This window comes from Biomphalaria glabrata, chromosome 3, assembly GCF_947242115.1.
Source record: "Biomphalaria glabrata chromosome 3, xgBioGlab47.1, whole genome shotgun sequence".
Lineage (NCBI taxonomy): Eukaryota > Metazoa > Mollusca > Gastropoda > Planorbidae > Biomphalaria > Biomphalaria glabrata.
In genome coordinates, this window is record NC_074713.1 from 11,079,472 (window position 1) to 11,102,592 (window position 23,121).

A 23,121-nucleotide genomic window follows, 5' to 3' on the forward strand; every position below is an offset into this window, starting at 1 on the left:
GCGGTCAATGTGGAAACTTATATATTAATATTGCGCTGCGTGTTGCTGAATGATATATCGCCATTGTCTACTTAAGTGAGGGGGTTTGAGTTCGAGTCCCGATGGAGACTTCGCTATTTTGGGGAGTTTTTGTTTGCCTGTTCTACACTTCTGCACGGAAAGGACCAGAGAGAACTAAGCAAACTGCCCGCTAGCATGGACACTCGCTTTACTTTACAAACACATTAATCATTAATCACAATTTTGATAAACATCATAAAATAAATAATCTTTTTTTTAAAAAAATTTTGTGTTGTTTCTTTTACATTCTGCGTAATCTTTTTTATCTTCTAAATACACGGACGTTCTATCTTAGCAGAAGATAATTACGTCCTACGCGTATCCGTGAGTCAATGTAGTCCTTGCTGCCACGTACCCAACAGGCTGGAACTGTTTCTACTCGACTGACGTCCGTTTTCAGACCAAACCGTGTTCCTAAATCTCAATCTTCAAATACGTGTGCTTTTAAAAAAGATGGCCCCGTGTCTCTAGTGTGTCTGACGATGTCAACTAACCCTTGATGAGCGAGCTGTCTTGTCTAAATACATTTCAATACCAAGTCGATCGACACATTTAAAAGCTCCTTTTCCCCTTTGCCGGCTTGCCATAATTTGTCCAATTATTATCAAAATCCAGTTCGTATTTACTTTTTCAAAGTCCCCCGGTATCATATGATCGGAATTTCCCTATTTATTTGGCGTAGAAATTGGAAGTGAACCTGGCAGCTCGTGGAGGGTGGCCAGGGTGGCTTCCGCCTTTTTTTTTTTTAATATTCGTTTTCCCTCGTCTCTTCCTTCAATCTGGCTGCCACAATGCTGAGGGTGAATGGAAGAAATGTGTTGTGTTTACCGGCGTGTCATCGGCCAACGAGACCTGCCTTCATCGGACGACCCGTGGCCAAACAGAAATCCCTCTGTGTCAATGGGAATATAAACCACCCTCCTATTTGCTCTCTCCGACTGACAACGCAACAGATTCTGTAGGCAAACATGGAGCGCCCTCCGCCCTCTTCCATTTCTTCCTCTATTCTGCTTCCCCCCTCCCCCTCCTTGTTCCAAAAAGCTAGCATCTTTTTCTTTTTTCCCCTCTTGTATTTAACAAAAAAATTATGGCGGACACTATGTCTTGCTAAAGAAAAGGAGGGTGCGCCAACTTTCCCCTGGATCGGGTGAAATCAATAGCCCTGGCACCGGCACATTAAAAGGTTGTGGGGACGATGTTTTAAACGATAGGCAGACGATCCAAAAAAACGTGTAGGGCAGACTAACATTTTATTTTGTACAAAATTAAATGATTAATTTCATGAACTCTAGTGACGACACATTAAGGATTATTTAAATTCGGTCAATACCAATTGACGTGGCGCGGAATGAGGTTGAATTCATCCGCGTTCTATAAATAGTTCTATAAAACAAATGGTTCTTGTATGTTTTTGTCTTCATATATGGAATATACAATTTCTGCTTGTCTATTTATAAGTGTTGCATGTTTTTGTGCAAGTTCTTGTGTAAAGTTTTTATATTTTATGTGGGATTAACAACTTTGACTATTTAGACATCTGTCTATAAAAAAAGTTAATACATTTAAATGATTTATCGACAATTGGTGTTATTCTTACTAGCTGTAATCCTACCATATAAATTAATCATGTGCCTTATAAAAAGAAGATGATTAGTTTGGACACGTGCCCATGGGTTAAGTTTGTAGTCGTGCATGTCATTAAGGGAACAAATATATATATATATGTCTCTCTGCATATGTGTGTGTGTGTGTTTGTGCCTGTCTATGTGTTAGCTTTCGGTTTGTTGCAAGACGTTGTGAGTGTGTGTTTGTGTTAAATTCCAGATAAAACAAAATATGGTAGAGCTTAACGCTCATCGATTCTTACAAAGTTTATTGTGGGAAGCGTGGTCAAGAGGCCAAGTGCGCTTGAACTTGGCTTGTCTTGGCTACCTAGAAGGCTCGAGGTTCGACACCCGACTCGGGCAGAGTTGCGTTTACTGAGTGCCTAAAGGCAGCACGGAAAACCAACTCCTAGATACCCCAACCGGTCCACAAATGAGATTGGACCAAAGGCGCTCTGAGCATGCTATAAGCATGAAAGTAGCGCTATATAAAAGCTATAATAAAATATCAACTCACTCTGTCTGTCTGGTAAATGGTTTGTACACGTTTTTTCTTCCACAACCATTCAACTTGAAACTGTACACAGTTATTCATTATTCCAAACAAAGTATAAATTAAAAAAAAAAAAAACTAACTAGTCCATTAATGACTGGTTATTAATTATTTTGTTTTATACTAACAAGGGTAATGAATCCGTCAGTATTCACAGATACGGCTAAAAAGTAGGGTTTCGTCCCCTTAATGAAATGAACGCATTTCTCTCCCACACCCTCCCCATGGATCAATGTAAAACTTGAAACAATTATTTATTGTGTTTAACAAAACATAAATCATTTGTAAAAATAATCCAATTATTCAATAAATTATTGGTAATTAATTATTTTGTTTGATATCAAATAAGGGAAATAACTTCTACATAATTGACAGATATGGTTATAAGCGAGGAGTTCTTTCCCTTAAGATAGGCTTTGTTTTTTAAAAAGGACATTTTCTATTTCGCTTGTGATATTTTAAACAATCTGTTAATAGACTTCATCACATTAAAAAAAATAGTAATATGTATAACAGCATTGTTCTAATGTTTTATAAGCGTATGTGCGCAACATTTTGTTGCAGTATGTACAAAGCACATTGATATGACATATGCATGGTACAGTGGGTACACAGCGCGCACTGGCTAGAAAGGCCGAGAACGCATTATAGAAGACATTTCTTCATTCCCTAGAAGGTAGAACACTATATTTCTTTAAATCCTTTTGTCTATCTTGGATTTAAAAGCAGGTATATTGTAGTGCAGTAGTTGTGGGATTGTTTTGCCAAGAATCAGAACGTGTTCGTATTTTTTTCTGAATCATCACAATTTTGGTTACTACATTTCGCATAATATCAATTTATTTTTTGTAGCACCAGGCCGACATTATTTTCGTCCTCTCAAAGTGCTTGCTAACATTTTTATCTGCGAAAAACATCCGCCAGTTTTATCGGGAGTTCACTAATGATGTTTCAGCTGGCCCATTCAGTAGAATGAAGTAGTGGCCGTGACTCTATCAACATCATAACTGTTCAAATATGTTTTTATTAATTAAATAATTTCATCAAGTGACATGTGGATGGTTAATTAGTCTTCTCAGCTCTAGTATGTAATAGTATTGAATGAAAGGGGAATAACACATAATTAGATCAAATCAACAAAAAAAAAGGGGTTTAACATACGATCACATCGACATTAACAAACCGTAAAAAAAATAAAAAATAAACAATTTATAACCACACACACACAAAGACATTCTATGGAAGGATGGTGACATCCAACAGTCGACGCCTCTCCAAATGTCATAAGTTTGAATCCGGTCAGATCCGCATCTCTGTACATAAGAAAACTTATGTGCGCTAGAAATAGCGTTGGGAATTGATACAAGATGGCCATCTTGATGGCTATTTAAGTTCTTAATAAATCACTGACCACAGAATCACACTGGCGCAACGTTAAAATGTACAACCGATTCATGATGAAAAGTTGATATTTTATAATTTAGCTACTGCCGAAGTCAGGTACATAGGCCTACGACTAGAGGAACTCCTAAATAGACCCCTCCACCCCGAGCAGTTAACGGCGCTTTGTCTCCGTCATAGTTAATAAAATATCTGGGTCAAGACAGACAGACAGACAGAAAATCTAATTGCACCAGAACAAAATATTATGATTTAAGAGTCAACTAAACCATCCTTAGTGGATGTAAGGCTAAATGCACGACATTTGTATACATGACGAAATGGTATGTTCGTCTGATTATAGCATTTGATAACTTGAGTTCAAAGTTTCTCTATGAAAAAAAAAAAAATAAAACCCACCATCACGTGCTTGTAATGTCTGGAACACATCGACTGGTAATTTGGTAATAGCAACATAATTAAGCAACTTTCCGGGACGCAGTCTCATACACTCCAAGAGAGGAGATTAGGGGCGGGTAATATGACAATTACTGACAACATTACCAGGAGTTACGTCACTGATAGATTCAGTTATCACGTGGTACAGCGCCGACCTAGTTACATCCAAATAAACAAAAAACAATACAAAAAAAAAACACGAGGTCTGGTCAAGAAATTCAGTGGAGTTTAGGTGGAGTTTAGGTGGAGTTTAGGTGGAGTTTAGCCTAGACCATCCGTTATATCAGGCCTCAACACTGGCCTTTGACTTCACAACCTGTGGGCAGTAGAGACCAATAGCTCTTTGCCACGTCGCACAGACCTGTGACGTAACAACGAACTATGGTCTCCACTGCCCAAAGGTAGCGACGTTGCAGGTCAGCGGTCAGGCCTTCTATGACGATGGGTCTCGGTTTAGCGAATCGCTGTCACTAACCCATGCTGAAGTACTGCACCTCTTAAAATGTAGTCGTCAATTCAAGTAGATCTAACTAGTCATCTCAACTGTAAAAATCCACCCGCACCTAAACACAAACTTTGTGGCTTTACTAATGTGAATTTACCTTCATTGAGAAATATATTCACCAGGTATAATACATATTTGAACTTTTAACTGTGCCTTTGCTTAGGGATGGACTTAGGAGAAATTTAAAATGAATAAACTATGTACAATAGTAAGAACCCAAATTGAGAGACGCCATATATTTAACAACACAATTAGATAGGCTATTTTAAAATTAGATCTCCATGTCATCCGTTTTATAAATTACTATTTATTATTATAAATTACTAAATTTATATTTATTAAAATGGTTAGTTGTATTTCTAATTGAGTATTCAAATAACTTATTGAATAATGAAACTAATCAGATTGTTTGGTCCTGTTCACTCATGCTGCTGATTATAAGCTTAGTCCTCAATTCGAAGAACTCCAGACTGTTTGCTCGGCCTTTTTCAAATTACGAAATCTCATCCAAGGGGAGGTAATCACATCTAAAAATGTTTCTCCCTTTTGATTACAACTTGTTAAGAGTACACATTATCTTTTTAGAACACAAATGATAACAATAAGAGGTTAGAAGGGGCGCCATACTTTTCTAGTCCTTTTTTTCTGGAAAACTTTGTTCCAATGAGGTGGATATTTTCCCTAATAACATAATTATGACAAATTATTGTATACTTATTTTTCTGTTTGTCACGAAGCGTGACGTCATTGACTCGGAATGTCACAAGGTTTCACCAGGCGACCTGATCAACAGCAACATCTCTAAATGTTTCCACCGATAATATACTTTTTTTTTTTAAAGTGAGGGAGGGATTGTGATAACTGGAAGAGCGTGATTCGAAACTACTCTTCTCGTGTACTTTACCTTTTTGTCTTGAGTCAAATTTTATTTAACCTTTTCGGGAAGAGTCATTGTCAGAGTGCTAATTGTATTGAAGTGAAACTCGCATTGGCACACACACACGACACATACACTCAACAATGCAGATCTTTAAGTAAGTAAACTTTCCACGGGACGAAGAGCCTTGGCATCATTAGAGGTTACCTCCCATCGAGACATCTGTAAGCCAAAATAAGTTTTCTGACAATCGGGCGTCAGATATGAATATGCGCGCGGTGATTGCTACAACAGGAGTGGACCACTCGTCACGTGTTTATTGTCTTGAGACTGCCCTGGTGATGTGCTGTGGATGTCGCTAAACGTTACGGCGCTCAATTTGGTTCGGTCCGGAGTGCCTGTTCCAGCAAGAGTCGATTGTTTCTTGCTGAGCCCCCCCATGCATTGAGTGACTTCAAGTTGCGGTAATGACCGCGCCCAGTGCTGGGATAATTGTCAAAGAAAAGTTCAATCTTTGAAACATTCAACCAAAATAAAATACCTATCATGTGCGTGTGTGTGTAGAGTTGTGTGTTTCTATAAAATCGTGCAAGTGTGTAAGAGTGTGCGCGCGTGTTGTGTGTGTGTGTGCGATCTTCCCCAGCAGTTTTAATAAATGCTAGCGCCGAGGTGAACTCATCTTAAGTCGAATGTTTCTCGAAGCCTGTGGTGATGAGACTCCTAGGGTCTTGACATTCTCCGCCTACAAGATGTTTATGTCATCATAAGCTCTGCAGGAAATTTGACTTCTCCACGGATCAAACTCCTCTTTCTTCCAGTCACTACGATTGTAAAATAATCAGATAACTAGTTAGACTAATATAGAAAAGAATAAAGTTCAAACCTGAATGAAGAACAAAACAAAAAAAAACGGGGGTGGGGGGTCCTGTCACTGTTTGTTTTTTATGTCTCAGTTTAATAAGTCATTTGGGAGCGGTTCTCAAACAAGGAAATCCTATGCTGAACTGGAAGTCGACCACTTAATGGTGTTGTGATCGAGCGTCGCATGAGGTTTGCGGGACATGTTCTCCGACAAAATGAAATACGCGTACCAAGAGTTACAATGACATGGAGGCCAATACGAGGAAAGCGCAAACAGGGACGTCCTCGTATAACTGGGCGCCACATTTTCATGGAGGACCTCAGAGCTGTGGACACCAGGTGGGTAGAGGCATCGGACATTGCCAGACACAGATCCTTGTGGAGACAGTTTACTGCCCAATGCGCCGAACGGCGCGGGAGGATCTAAGTGTTAAGTCCAAAAGTTATTAAAACATTAAGATCTGGAAATAGTGTGCTTGTTGTTGGACTTGTGATGTTTCCTGTGACTGTTACTGTAACGTTGAAAGAATGACTCTACGCAGATATAGAATGAGGTGAATGAGAATAGCTGGAAGTAGAGATTATAGATTATAGATTGATGTAAAATGGGGAATAAGTTGACCTGTGAAGAAATAATTTTACGAAGATTTTATGACATTACAAATACTTGTAGTTGATGAATTGAAAGTCAGTGTGTATATATGCGTGTATCCTTATGTGTGTGTGTGTGCTTAGCTTTGTGCTCGTAAAAGAAAAGCTCTAATTTGGTGAATGGGAAAGTTCAAGTCAAAAGAGGTCAGGGTTAAAGTAATCGTAATGTAGTTTATTAACATTTTAGAGTTTTATTAAATGTAGTTTAATAAACAATTATAGGCAAGAATCAAACATGGTCATCTTGACTCTCTCTCTCTCTCTCTCTCTCCCCTTCTCCCTTTTTCGTTTTCCTTCTTTTTTCTCTCCCTCTTTCTCGCGTACTCCCTCTCTTTCATTTTCTCTTTCACTCCATCTTTCTCTCTCTCTATCGCGCTCTATTTTCTCTTGCTCTCTCTTTTCCTCTCTATCTTTCTATCAACCTTTCCTATTCTGTTCCCTGTGATCTATTCTAAATCTAAGACCGACATGCATTTGAATTCTCAAATTAAAGCTTCAAATTTTCCGCTAGGGTTCTCTCCCCCCCCCCTCCGTCTATCCGGCCAACAAAAGAACAAGTGAGGCTGAACATACAAGACGTGCAGGCCGCGGGTTTTCCCTGACTCCCTCTCCCCCCCCCCCTCCTCCTCCGACCCGAAGCGTTTATCAGATGGTAATTTAATAAACCCCAGGTGAGGATATGAGGTAGCCAGAAAGGAACACGACGGGAAAGGAGAAAAAAAAAGGGGGGGGGGGAGTTTGGATCGTGATAGAGAGATAGGTGGGCGTCAATTTGTTGAATGATTTACAGTTCGGCCATCCTATCGCCCTCATACGCCATTTAGTTTGGAGATATTAGGATAGAAAGAAAAAAAAAAGACGGTTGAATAACGTATACGACCATGCGCGCATTATCCGCAGTAGAGATGATGAACAACTTTCCGTACAGACTAAGGTAAGGGGAGAAGACCGCTCTCCCCCTCATTTATACCTGTGTTGTCAGAGTTAATATTTATTAGCCCTTGACTTTTTGTTAGATACTATTTCGTTTATCTCGGGGGGGGGGGGGAGTATATTCCCTCCCTTTGTTATGTTATGTTCATTACAGAAAAAATCTCTTGTTTGTCATCGGGCGAATATGAACGGAATAGGCATAGATGAATTCAGGGCGCTCGGTGTCTGCTCGGGGGCGCGTAGTAAGAATGGTAGTGTTTGATAAAGTGCGCACCGATGTGGCTTTGACTATGTGGATTGCGGAAGTTGTGAAAAAGGTTTGCCATAAGTCTTTTGGTTTGTTTGGTCAAGCAGGCGCTGATATCGCGTTAGAACTAGAAGAATTCAATATAACATATTAACACAGAACAAGAGAAATATAAAAGATATATTTTTGTTTAAACAGAGATTACATTTGGTATAATTATATCAAGTAGTTTGGATCAGTCATGTCATTAAATTTGTAATGGATTTAGACTTGCAATATAAAATATATATTTTTACTAATTGTTTTTGTTCAACATAATTTATTGCTTTTAGCTTTCTCAATGCACTATAATACTCTCACTTGTCTGGACCAGTTGGGAAGGGCTGGGTGGAGAAAGAAGGTGGAATATGGCTGAAGGTCACCGTGATAGCTTTTTAAATTTATTTTATATTTTAAAGATGTACGACTTGGATTTGAACTCGAGGAATCAAGCCGCCTCAAGCCAATACACGAACCGCTATACCAGCGAAGTGCTTATGAAAATAAGAGGATTTCATAGTTTTAAAATTTTTAGCGATGACGTAAGTCTCTAAACAAAGTGTAAAGGGGACTAACTCAACGTATACCGCCACATCTGTCAAGTACAATATCTTTCCGCTGTTCGATACCAACCAAAATAATTAAGTTTCAATAATTGAGTTAGTTATTGGTTAGATTTTTTAAAATTGATTCTTGTTTTGTCAGGTAGAAGAAATAATTGTGAACAATTTAACTTGATCTGAGATTCGGTGTGGGAGAAATAAAATGTAAAAAAAAATGTGTACCAGACTGACAGACAGAGTGAGTGCAAATAAGCTTTGTAAAAATAAACATATTTCTATACCGAAAACATATTTTACTATTTATATAGAGTGTACCGCAGCTGTGAGTTTGCTTAAAAGAAATATACAGTATTTTCAATGGATGACATCTAGCTAAGAAAGACATTTATTCAAACACTGATGACAGATATCTAGTCAATGAACATGAAGATGGCCTATTAGATGATGTTGAGTTCACCTTAGAAATAAAATAAAAATAAAACAACACAAAAATTCAAACTTCGAATAGCAATATTTTTTCCCCAAATGAAGTTAAAATTTTCCATTTTTATTTGACTCAGTTGAGCTTTCTTCTTGTGAAGAGTCCGTGTAGATGAAATGATACTTTTTATGACTGGTTTTGTGTACACCTAATGACCAGATTTAGCAGTGGCCAGAGGAGAGAAAGCTTTTTAAAAATGTATGTTTATTTTTAAGTATAAAAAAAACTAAAAAAATGTTCTGGAAGAAACACCAGATGTATACTTTGATTTTTGGTTTAAATTTCCAAAGTATCCAGACTTTTCTAGAAACATTTCAAGTGCATTCGTTTAACCTATTGACCTTGATGGCTTTGATGTGTTCACAATGGTGCCACATGCATAACTCATCCATGTCTTCATAATCCCCTTTGCCTATTTTAACTTAAAAAAAAAGTATTCTATACACTGTTGTACTCGTCCTCTGAACCATGAAATACCAATGTAATGGACTATTTTTTTTTGGTATTGAAAATCACTTACCCTTGCATTGGGTGTATCACTAATATAGTCGTATGAAATATTCATTTACTAAAAACAAGGGCCTCAACATCAACTTATTTCTACCATATCTCGTCCGTTTTCCGAGCGCGGCCGTCTCGCTCAGACACCAATCGTCCGTCATTTAAGAAGGCTCCCATGACGATTCCGGAGGAGATTATACGCTCTATACAGCTCTCGACTCCATTCTGCGTTTCTTCCATGGCCTGCTATCAAACCTAATAGGTGTTTAAATATGTATCAACCCTAATAACCTACTCCCTTGTACTATCACAGTTAACCCTTTCACGTTGAATTTACGACCACAGAAATGTTTAATTCCAGTTTTATATTTTTTTTGCCTTCATGTTTTTAAATATGTTTTTGTCTGTTAAGCTGAGGCGTGTATATAGGTCGGAGACATCCCAGTGTTTGTACTGTAGCAATTTCTGGTTGTTGCCTTTAGTTAGTTTTCAACATGGGTAAATAATTTAAAAAAAAATGCCTAGACTTCCTGCAAGTAATGGTAGAATGTAGTCAGTCATTGCCAGGTAGCTGATCATAGGCGATTTTATCAGTTGTATGTAAGCGGATAGGATCAGAAAGAATGTATTAATATTAGATGAAAATGATTATATGGTCAATCATCGAATTCATATGAGCATCCATACATCACTCAGTGCATTAGTCAATGGGTCAATTAATGAATCAATCAATAAATAATCAATAAACAATACATTCAATATATCAATGAATAAGGTTTTCAATGAAGCGATCGATAAGCCAAACAATCAATCTAGATGCAAATAAATATGTCAATCAGTTCAGGGGATACTTGATTTCTGAATTCTGTTTAAATGATTTAAATGTATTAAAGTTAGTTTTTTTTGTCTTGCCCACTATGACCTTTTTGTTTTTCTGAACTATTCTTTATAGTCTTTAAGATCTAACCCAATACAGTTCTAATTCTCTTTAGATACTATGTCTATGTGGATGGAGACATAAGATTAACTCAGAGACTCGAATTCAACTACAAAGACCTGCAAATGTTCACTAGTCAATGTATTGATATTTACTCCAATAGAATGTATCTAACTAGCCAATGAGACATACATAATTTGCACGGAAGTCGGAGGAAGCCATTGTGCACGGCGCCACTGCATTGTGGTAAGTCTAAAATCGAAAGAGAGCATGTCGGTCAACGATTAGAGGTCATGTCTAATTCACTCGACAGACGGAAGTGGTACTTTACCATTACACGTTTGAACGAACGAACTCTTGTTGAAATTGTTGCTTTCTACTGATAGAAGCATCATACTAGAACATTCAATGTCTTAAACTGTTAGCCTCTCTCTCCCTCTTTCTCTCTCTCTCTTTTTCTCCTTACGATCTTTCCATGCGACTGATCGAAGATATTTCTGACCTGAGATCGATGCCGCTCTTTGATGTGGACGGGACTAATCGGGTTTGGTCTGTCCGTCTGTCGTGTGTTAAACCTTGGGCCGCATGATGGGATCATAACAAGACGCTGGGACAATGGCGGATACTGAGGTAGGGAATGATGGGATTAAAATAATCAACTCGTGTTCCTACACATGAGACTGTGACTCAGGGACTACTTTTTAATGCGTATGTAGATCTAGATTGTTTCGAAACAAACAAAAATAATTCCAATTTATTCAACTTCTTTTTTTTAGAGTATTAATTTCTGCATTTTATACATTTCTGTTCCCACAGATAGCTTTAAGCTAGAAAGAATTTAAATGTTTTATCTTATCTTACCTTATCTTATCTTATAAATTACAGATGTTCCTTCAAAAGTGAAGATAATTACTTCTTACGCGCATCCATGTGTGTTAATCTAGTCATGCATGCTTAATGGAGTCATTTGTTTTCCTGGCTGATTCAGCCAACCCGCACTATGGCACTGTATGAGAAGGGTTATTTTTATTCTTAATAGGCAACAAATGACCTGTGACATTTCCCGGAACTGAGTTCAGGCTCAAAGGTCAAAGTGCACGTAAAATGCCCTTAATCTAATATAGCTACCCGACCTTCGCATGGGACGGTACCGCAAGTGACCGCATGGTATCCTTTCTAACCGATCTGTGTTACTTTCTTTTAAAATCATCTCTCCCTTGGTCAATTTAATTAACAATCAATTAGAAGATTAAAAAGATTAGTTTTGAACGGAACTGTGTGAAACTTTGTATGTTTCTACGACTCCAAAACAAGAGTATTAAAGTATCAGATGTTTCCTAGCTCTACTATTCTACTCTATTCTACTCTATTCTACTCTATTCTATTCTATTCTATTCTATTCTACTCTACTCTACTCTACTCTTTTCTATTCTATTCTATTCTTTTCTATTCTATTCTACTCTATTCTATTCTACTTTACTCTATTCTATTCTATTCTATTCTATTCTATTCTGCTTTTAGGTTGTTTCTCTCTGCTGTGTGGGGGTGGGGTGGGGGTGGAGAAAAGTCAGGGCAGTCGATAGATTAGCTGTCTGATACTGGTTGACCTTTGTTCCAAGCCTGACCCAGTACACCTGTAATATGTTGCAATGATGTCTGTGTTGTATGCTATTAGTGAGTAGATACATCTAATTAAGTGCACACACCGGAGAGACGTGGAAGGAAGTACGAGTTGACAAAGGTGGAGGGGGGGGGGTGAAACGATTTTAAAGTAGGATAAACAAAGTGGAAAGACGGGAAGAACAAAAGAGATGGACAGAAAGAAAGAAAGAGAGAGATGGACAAAAGTAATGTAATGTAAGATCAAGAAGAAGAAAAAAAAAAGATTTCTCAGACGAAGACGAAGAAGAACAATGACACAGAGGACACGCAAAGCAATAATTAGCTGATTACAACTTACATTTTTACATTTTAAAACTGGGGAGGGGATGCCATTCAAAGACTGGACACGGCAGTTCTTCGGTGAAGAAGACAAGATTAGTTTTGTAAGATGGGAACGGATAATGAAAAATTATTGATACAATAGAATTCCACTACAGCACCGTCTGGCTGCATGCTAAAATTGCACCTGACCAATACTCAGCATACATATTTAAATACATTCGTTAAACATATTGTTTTAATCTGACAATCCTATGATATGACAGTTTATTCACGAGGGCAATGATATGCAATTCTTGCGCTCACCAACACACGCACGCACAGACAAACAGTGGGTAATCGATAGCCATATCCTATTTAATGCCGCTGCTGTTCCATTTGTGAGGGTGTAGGAACTCAAAGTGTCCAGGATTTTATTTTAGTCTCTTGATTGTTACCGATTTTCCTTCTGCACGTCTGTGTTACATGCGAGGCCCTGGGGGAACTAGTGGAGGGTACATGAGGTTGAAACACAATCGGCCTTGTCACTGTTGTGACCAGTTGACCGGACTAAAAGGAGACATCACACCCATTGGTAAAGATCGAGACAGTTTCAAAATGAAAACGTTGGTTTAATGTAATCTCTTGTACAAGATTCGATTTCGTTTTGATTGGCTAGCAAGAGACTACAGTTGATATAACATAGATGGATTGCTTGGCTACCTGGTCATGTGGTATTCGATTCGAACTGGCATCATGTTAGTCCACAGATTGAACCCTGCCGCTTCCACCCCCCCCCCTTTCCAGTGCTGTTCTGCACACAGTGACTTTGATTTCTGAAGCTCCAAACTTCTATCAAGCAAGCAATTACTTTGCATAAACCTAGTTGCGACTTTTATTGAATTTAACTACAATTCATTAATTAGTTCGTACTCTCGAACAGTCCTTTGTATACTGTTCAATTACACAAAGGAAAATAAATTATACAGTTAGAGTTAGACATATGTTGGACATAAGTTATGAGAAGGTAATACTGCAGAAGGTGGTGAAAAGTGAGTGTGTGTGTAAATGTCCATTGTGTATGTGTTCTGAAGACTATGTTGACTCTGGACTCGAACACAAACCTTATTGTGACTTAGATGCGTTCATCAAGAAAAAAAAATTATTAACCCTTTAAACCTGAAGATGAACAGACTATGGAAATGGTTACATTTTGGGGTCAATGTTTAAACTGAGCAATGCGTGGCCAGCACAGAACAGCATACGTGTCGCCACCATGGCTTATCAACTGATCCTCTCAAAATAATACTTTAAAAAAAAACAAAAAACAAGCGTACATTGGGCCTCACCTCTCAGTCACAGTGTCCGACACAAGAATACGTAAGAAGCTAAATTCAGATATATTAATAATCACATACTCAATTGTGTGTGAATAGAAGGTATATTTAAAGCAGCATTCTGACCTGCGCATACTTCCTAATTCCTACTCCCCCCCCCCCTTCCAAATCCCTGTCATTTCTCCGCACCCTTCTAAGTTTACAGTATCGTCCTGACAAACAGGCAGAATCGATTCTCGGCCATCAATCAAGTACTAAGCTTTACCAATGTCCTTGTGCTAGGACAAAAGAGGACCCAGGCAGTAACACAACCGCTCCGTTAAACCTCTTAAACGGAGACCAGTGTCAGGGGGGCTAGAGTTAAAGATCCTTGGAAGTGTTGAGTGTAAAGAAGACAACTGAACAACTATTTGACCTGGTACCATCATGACTATAAAAAGTGTAGTTCTTCTGAGACCAAGATCTACAAGCCAGGCAAAGATATCTAGATTTCCTTGAAAATTAAAACCTGATACATGACACTTAACCATGACTTTTACTCTCAATTCTTTAAGTTTCTAAATTTGCTTATTGTACAGCTAATATAATTCACTTGCGTTGCGTGAGCGTTAGTGAGTGATATTTGGGCAGCTGTTTGAGACAAACATCTATAAAAAAGCTAACAAGATCATAGAAATAAAGAATCACCCTTTGTGTCAAGATTTTGTGATTTTACCATCACAAAAGTGATACAAGACACCTATAGCACAGACAAACAGACACAAACACTCTTTTGTTCCCTGGCAATATGATCATTACATATGTAGAATCTGATATAAACTTTGTCACATGTAAGTTATGAGTGAGTCTGGTGTGAATGTATATTTTGGTTTCTTATAGTTATAATGTTTTTTGTTTGGTGTAATGCACAAATTGTGAGACAAATTTCCATACGGACAATAAAGACAATTATTATTATTATTATTATTATTATATTTAGACACAGCTTAGACATTACTAGTAATAACTGGTATAAGTGTACATAGATATTTTAGTGAGAGGCGACATGCAATTGTCTTCAGTTCAAGGGCAATAACTACAACATCTTTCTGTTAGATGACGCACCAAAATAGTGTAAGTGTTAGTAAGTGTCGAAGGTGCATCTTAATATTTATAAAGAGAGGAAGAAAGATAGATAGATAGATAGATAGATAGATAGATAGACAGACGGACAGACAGACAGACAGTTAGATAGATAGATAGATAGATAGATAGTTAGATAGATAGATAGATAGATAGATAGATAGATAGATAGATAGATAGATAGATAGATAGATAGATAGATAGATAGATAGATAGATAGATAGATAGATAGATAGACAGACAGACAGACAGACAGACAGACAGTTAGATAGATAGATAGATAGATAGATAGATAGATAGATAGATAGATTGATAGATAGATAGATAGAATCACTCACAAACACACACACATGATACATAATTGTGGCCGAGCTGTAGATGAGAGTCACTATGCCATGCGGGTCATTATGGTTTATATCTATGCTTCAACCTCCACAGCTTCCAGGGAGACTCCTCTCTACCTTCTGACGACATCTGACGTTGAATTTCTTAATCCCAAGAGACCTCGGGCGCTTACACACACACACACACCAACATTTACACAGATAGCCTACTCCTCACACTAACACATATAGAGCCTTAGAGCTATAATACTAGCTTCTAAACTGCTCATGTCTCTATTAGACTGTATGCTATGTTCATAGTCACATTGCAGTAACTGTGTCCGCAACTGTGTCAGCAACTGTGTCAGTAACTGTGTCAGCGACTGTTTCAGTAACTGTTTCAATTGTTTCAGTAACTGTGTCAGTGACTGTCAGTAACTGTGTCAGCGACTGTGTCAGTAACTGTTTCAGTGGTCGATGCACAATGATGTTAAGCACTAAGTATCAACAGTAAAACTTTCCACAAATGTCGACGCTCGCGTCACAACAAAATCAAACAACACCGACATTTGACATGTGGAGGCAAAAATTACTAACAACACTTTTGTCTACCTTTTATGAAAATCATTTCAAGTATTTTGTAAATCTCTGAATAGCCTTCTTTTGTAGGGTAAGCCCCTACCTGAGGATACCTTGAGACTCTTGGGTCTCTTCTGAGATTATCAGCTTTACACAAGTGGTACAGTTAGAGCCGCTACCCTATAAAACATTGTTTCTAGTTTAAATCATTGTCGGGTTATGCCTCGACTTGGGAAACGATTAAACCCCGATTTTTTTTTTTAAAATGTATCGAATTTACTCAACGTGGATCTCAAACGTTTAATCTATATTTCTAAAGTCTGAAGGAGATTCTTAACTAACAACTCAACTCGCATTGAACTATTATCGCTTTTTCCAAACTCACGCATATAAGAATAAAAAGCCTTTCGGTGTGTACACACTAATACTGGAGTCTGCAGATATCTGTATTAAAATTGTCCTGGGAAAATGGGATAGACCGGCTGGATGATCAAGATTAACTCTTTCTCTCCTAACTGACGATACCAACGTTGATTCCACCAGAATGGGGTAAATAATTACGGAGAGAAAGAGTTAATTACAATCTATTCGTATTTCTCACAGAGCCAGATTTTACAAATGGAGGTTCTGGATAGGATTTAGCGGAGACTCCTACCCTTTTAAAGCTTAACAATTAATGCACTTAATTATATTAGTATTACTAATTCTAAAATGTGTACATACAAAAAAAATATTACTTGTAATTTAAATTTCTTATGCTTAATTTGCATCTCTTATTAAAATAGTTGCATCTTGTTCAAATGTGAAGGCCTCACAGTTTTAAACTGTCGTGCATGTGTGGCTGTGATTTCCTGTGTCCGTGTTAAAGGAGTGTGTGTGTGCTAGAGATGTTCTAGCCAGACTCTTGGATGTGATAGGCTCATGTAAACTACTGTACTTAGACATGATATTAAATAGAACAAACTGCAAACAACCAAACATTACAACATACAAATCCAAAAAGTGGATACTTATGCCCTATGGGTACGGATCCAGCCCGCGGACCAATGCTCGCCCACCCTTAGAGACAGAGTTAGGAGATGGAGGCGAGCAGCTTATGAGTGAGTAACTACGCTAATCGTGTGCGTTTGTTGAGCGGAGAGAGTAAATTTATGAGTGGTACTTGGTCTGGAGTGAAAGTCAAACTGAGTTTTTTTTTTTGTTGTTGTCCCTCTATCGATCTCCATCTGTCGTGTTTTCCAGCTAAACGAAAACAAGGTCACTCACTCAGTGAGACTATCTTGTAAATTGCCGCAGAGCGACAGTGGGCCATGGGCCGAAAGTGGCCTGCATATTATGTTATTTTGTTTAATGGGATCGGTGTCTTTTTTTTTTTCTTTTACCTAGATTGATTTTTTTTGTCAGTAGAGTTCTCTGAGAACTAAATTAAATGGAGGTGGGGGGGGGAGTCTAAAATGTGTGACTGTGGTCATTGTGGAATTATGCTAGTTTTAGTTCGTGTCTTAGGCGAATAGTCTAGTGACATTTTTGTTGAATTAACATGCTAATGCTCTGAAATATTATTTCAATAGAACTACATTGACCCCCCCATAAACTATACTATTACTATGTAATGAAATTATGACTTCGTAATTGTGTTTTAATATCACATTTTAAAGAGACTAGAACTAAGCTAAAGTAACATAAATACAGTGTGACCTCACACTTCAGATAGGAGATTTCAAACTGTGTCATACTCAACGTTGTCTGTTTAAACCGGAAGGATGAAGGGTGGCTGGGTCATAGGTCATTGCAATAAACAACACAGTAAAGGACGAACATTTTCCTAATTTAGGTCAATGCCATCCGGATGGAAGACACGGCCCCTGAAACGAAGGAAATGTCCTCCTATTGCCGAAAGTGTCGTAACCCTAACAGGTCATCGTGCCAAGTCAAGTCTTAGAAACAGGCCTTTAAAATGACACCTAATAAGTCTCATCTTGTGTATAACTTTAGCATGTCACTCAACAAAGGTGCAATGGCTTCTATCGGTAGCTTCACAAGAGGAAGATTAGTTGTTCATTTTGAGAGAGAATCCCTATGTTTTGATTTTCTGGAACAAGAATAGGCAAAGCACTGTCTCTGACTCGTTTTCTTGTTGAAGAGTGCTTTAAGCTTACAAAAGTGAGACGCCTACCAGCCTGAACTGTGTATATGTGCTTAAAGTATGGATGTAAAAGTCAAATAAACAGGTACTTACAACTGAACCTTGATTCTGCTGCACTAGGTCCGTACCATCCTGCAGTACTATGTCTGCCGGTGGGGTCAGCGTACGCTGATAGGTCACTTCCGGTGCAGTATTGTCCCGGGAAAGAGGAGGCGTGGTGTGAGAAGTTTGGGACGTAGTTGGCGTACTGCGCGGAGACGCCCATGCCTCCCATGCCCCCCATGCTCCCCATGCCCATGGATCCCATGGTCTGGTGCTGGGGCGACCGGTAGTTTCCCAAAGGCGGAATGCTTGACTCCACTGTTTTCTTGAAGTCGGGATCCAGGGCGGAGGCAGATGGCGGGTGCAGAATGTCGGAGACGGAGAACGGGGTGGAATGGGGGTGTAAGTGGGGAGGCCGAGGGCTCAATGACATCTCCTGCTACCACCCTTGGAGGTGGCCTGGTGTTGAGAACTTTCACACACTACTTGCAGGCGTCGTTGTCCTGAATAATTCCTAAGGGTCAACTGCTGAACGATGCCAGAAGAGAATGGTCTTCGCTGTTTAAGTTGAGCCGCCTTCCTTGACGATAGATGTCCACTGGCCGAGTCACTTAATTTAAATCTGCAAAGACAAATCGATGAAATATGATGCTAAAGGAGAAAAAAACACATAACAACATGATAATATATTGCCCTATTACTATTGTATACTCTTTAACAATACAACACCATATCATAATATCAAGCAACATGTTAGTTTTACATATAATGAGATTACACCTCGTGACAATATGAACCCACAAGATATAATAAAACTAGATAGGAAATGCCATTTGGAAAACAACTTCTTGTATGAATTAATTTTTAAATCTTTTATTTAACGGTTATTTGCAAAGAGTGTTATCTATCTTTATGCACTGGCGTGTTATATACTCTAAATATCTAAGTAAATTGCGGAAATAATAAAGGTACTTGACCTGTATATAATGACCACCAGTGTCATATTTTAGCCACTTTTTTTTTAAATCTCTCCTGCAATGATTAGTATTGTTGATCTGTCCCTCACACAACAGCTAACAAGCGTGAGTTTGTTATTATATGTTTGTATATGTATTGAAGTTCGAGATTATAGTCTAATATATCCTCATCAATTGAGATAAATCTAGTCATAGATTAAGGGGAGGTAATACGAGAAACTGTACCAGTTTTATTTTTTTTACAATAAGTCATAAAGATGAGAAATAAACTTTTCTTTTTACGAGAATGCAGAATTCTATTATAATAGGACACAAATAAATGACTACAAAAAAAATATGTATGGCGTTCTGACTACGCAATGGTACATAGTACAATATTATGGAGATTACTTGATTTATTCTTTTTTTTTCTTTTAAAAGTGAAACTTTATACAAAGTTAGTTGAAATATCATGAGGTTATGTTTGATGTTCCATATTAGAACAACAGAAGATGACGATATTTAATTAAATTTTAAATCTCTGCCCTTTTTTTTTTTTCTTTTTCAATGTGCACTCTTCATTTATTCAACAGATAGACTAGCCGCTATTGTGGATCAGATAAAAGAATGGAGAGCCTCTCGATGATGTATTGTTAATGAAGCGATAGATACAGCTTTCAAAAATTTGAATATTACAAATTATTTAATTAAACCCAAGAACATTATTTTTAGATGAAAAGGATTCGAGTCAAAAACGATGGGAAGAGAACACTGAAAACATTAACGAAATGGACGGACATCACTCAGGGAGGGAATTAGAATGATGTAGGCCATTGTAGGGGTAGGTAGGACGTAAACTCAAACTCTATGGCCACATCACAAGCTCCTCAGGGAACAGTACCAGGAAGAAGAAGAGGAGGAAGCCAGAGAAAGCGATGGGAAGACAACATCAAAGAAAGGAATTCTATCCAGGCGAAGGACAGAGAGGAATGGAGAAAGACGGTTGACAGATCTTGTGTGGTGCCCCAATGGTCCAACAGACTAAGGGTTGAGGGGGTAGGGATCACGCCCTCCCCCCTTTTTCTGCAATGGCATAACATAATAATAAAGAGCAACGTTACATATACATATATCATACACATACATATACATATATCATACACACAAATATTTATATATTAGATATGTTAACCCATTAACCCCTACACCCTTAAAGCCTGCGACATAGCGATGACCGATAGTGATATGCTAAATGTAAATTGTGGGGCCGAATATGGAGCAATCGGTCAAATTGACCAAAGGCCGACCCTGTTTCCTACATTCGAAAACTAAATTTCTTAGCTATGGTTTTTTTTTGTAATGAAGATCTAATTATACCGAGAGGTTAAAGGGTAATATGTAGAGTTTTTTAGTTTACAAGTTTTGTGTTCTGTTATTGCAAAAGTTGAAAATAGTAAGGCTCCAAATTTTGACGTATTCAAATTTTTATAAACTTTGTTCCCTTAAACATAAGTGGCCCCAAAAAGTAGAAAATAATTGTAATTATCGGTGCATAAACCTAAAACTATGTTAAAGTAAAATGTCAGAGAATATACACAGTCATCTAGCATTCACAATTTAGATTGCATATATAATAAAAGACATCTTCATTAAGAAGGCTGTTGACTTAATTTCCACCAGATAAAGACTACCTTTATGTCTGGTATTTACTTGATTCTTCTTGGATAACTTTTGTAATAAAGAAATAAATTATCCATTAATCTACCATTTAGCTATTCATTCTTCTCTCTGCTTCTCTCTCTCTCTCTCTCTCTCTCTCTCTCTCTCTCTCCCTCTTTCTTTCACTCCTGTTAACACTGATAACTCAGAACACAGCATTGCTCAAGCAATTCCTAATTACTTTTCCCAATGAATTACTGCTAACTCTTGACTTTAACTAAATGTAAATAGAGTACTCACCTATTTTAATACAATTATTAATGTATGTATACATATATATATCTAGATAGATATACCTACGTACTATGCAACAAACACGATAGAATAACCATATTAATGCTGCGTTCATTATTATCCTAATAGAATTATTTCTAAATTAGAATCGTAATTGTATTGAATAGGTGGATAATGATAATATGGCATTGGTAATAACATCAATGGCTGCTGTTGAGATAACTTACTATTCCCATTTCTACTGCATAGTGATAGCGGTGAGAGCCTATTAATAAGCAATCAAGAAACAAAGACACTATTAGAATACTGTAGTGTCAATATCTAAGTACTGTTGTTTTAATTTCTGTTTCGGCTCCATCAGAAACAGACCTGAATCACTTGAGCTCACTATGTTTCTAAACAACATCTAATTTTGTGTTTGTTATGGTTTTTTCGTTTAGTATGTAGATAATATATCCTAAGTTGTATATCAGATAGCTCTCTTAGTTTAGTTTATTCAGTATTAAATAAGTCTTGGTCTAGTCTTGTCCTGATAAAACTTTTAATTACATGTCAAAATAACTATGAAGCGAAATCTATTAGCAAAATACTTAACAACACCAGGGCATAAAACATTTATTTTTTTAACAAATGTAATATACAAACATTTACTGCATTCAATAAATTCAAACAATTAGTATATATGAATATTAAGTTTCTATCAGTATACATATATTCTATACCCCCTAATATATTATAGACAGATAAGATAAGATAAGATAATTTTATTGGTCCATTCAAATGGAAATTCAGTTTCACTACAATAGATAGATAGATAGATAGATAGATAGATGGATATTTTTAGCATCATATTTGATGTGGTTATTGTGGTATGATACTAATAGTACTTCAACCCAATGACCAACATGCATTGTACTTAGTAGCATAATAGGAGTTTAGTGCCAAAATATATTAAAGGACGCAATGGTCACAAACTTAGGTACTATGTGGTCACTAACTTAAGTATATGTGGTCACTAACTTAAAGTACTATGTGGCCACTAACTTAAAGTACTATGTGGCCAATAACTTAAGTATTATGTGGCCACTAACTTAAGTACTATGTGGCCACTAGCTTAAAGTACTATGTGGCCACTAACTTAAAGTATTATGTGGCCACTAACTTAAAGTAATATGTGGCCACTAACTTAAAGTACTATGTGGCCACTAACTTAAAGTACTATGTGCTTGTGCAAGAAAGAAGACAAGACAGAGAGAGAACTCTCTAGAAAGTTCTCTCTATAGAAAAAGAAAGTCCTGGAGGTTGAGTTTAACGAGGGGGAAACGAACTCTTCATTAATGGACCGATACATTTTGTTTCCCAAGATCTCCGTCATCCTAGTTTCTGGTATTGCACTTGGTGCCTGGACTAACAGAGATATTCATGAAGCTCCGTCATCCTAGTTTCTGGTATTGCACTTGGTGCCTGGACTAACACAGACATTCATGAAGCGATGAGCTCATTGGTCAGTTCAGACAAATCAAGATTTCTGGGCTTAAATATTTCTTGAATGTGGATACAAAAACTTATTGGACAACATAAAGAGGCGCCCCTGTCACTCGACGATAGGCTCGCGACGAAAGATGTTAATTGATACTCTACATCCTGACGTAATGGGGAGAGGAGTGAAAAGTAAGAACAGAGCGGGACTAGAGCTAACGGGGCCTTGGGTAAAAGTATTACTAGTCCAATATATGTAAATTCGTTAACCAACTACATTACCCTCAAAGATGTCTGGAAACTTGATTTGAGTCTCATTCGAGTCTATCACTCCCCCCCCCCCCCCACCCATAACTTGCGTCCTCCACCAATGAAGACTCGAAATGGCAGCTGAATCTGAGCTGAACAAACAAACATGATAATAACCAACGGGCGCCTATGTTAGAATGACAGAGATCCTATCTTATAAAATAAAGACGTTACTTCAAAAAAGAAGATGATTACGTCCTACGCGTCATGCATTTAGTCATGCATATTAATTAACCAATGCGAATGTATGGATTTTTGGAACTTCTCTTGAGTCCACCCACAACTAAGTCTGGTCGGTAGTTTC

The 23,121-nt window shown here is 37.6% G+C and overlaps 1 protein-coding gene across 2 annotated transcripts in view; it reads right to left on the minus strand.

Moving 5' to 3' along the window:
* Positions 1-23,121, minus strand: part of LOC106055366 (homeobox protein Nkx-2.1-like) — a 49,082-nt gene that overhangs the window by 16,697 nt on the left and 9,264 nt on the right. For both annotated transcript variants that reach the window (XM_013211588.2, XM_056023371.1), the window contains exon 2: positions 18,172-18,742. In XM_013211588.2, coding sequence (XP_013067042.1) covers positions 18,172-18,553 — 382 coding nt within the window. In that variant the 5' untranslated portion in view covers positions 18,554-18,742. The remainder of the gene's footprint in view (positions 1-18,171; positions 18,743-23,121) is intronic.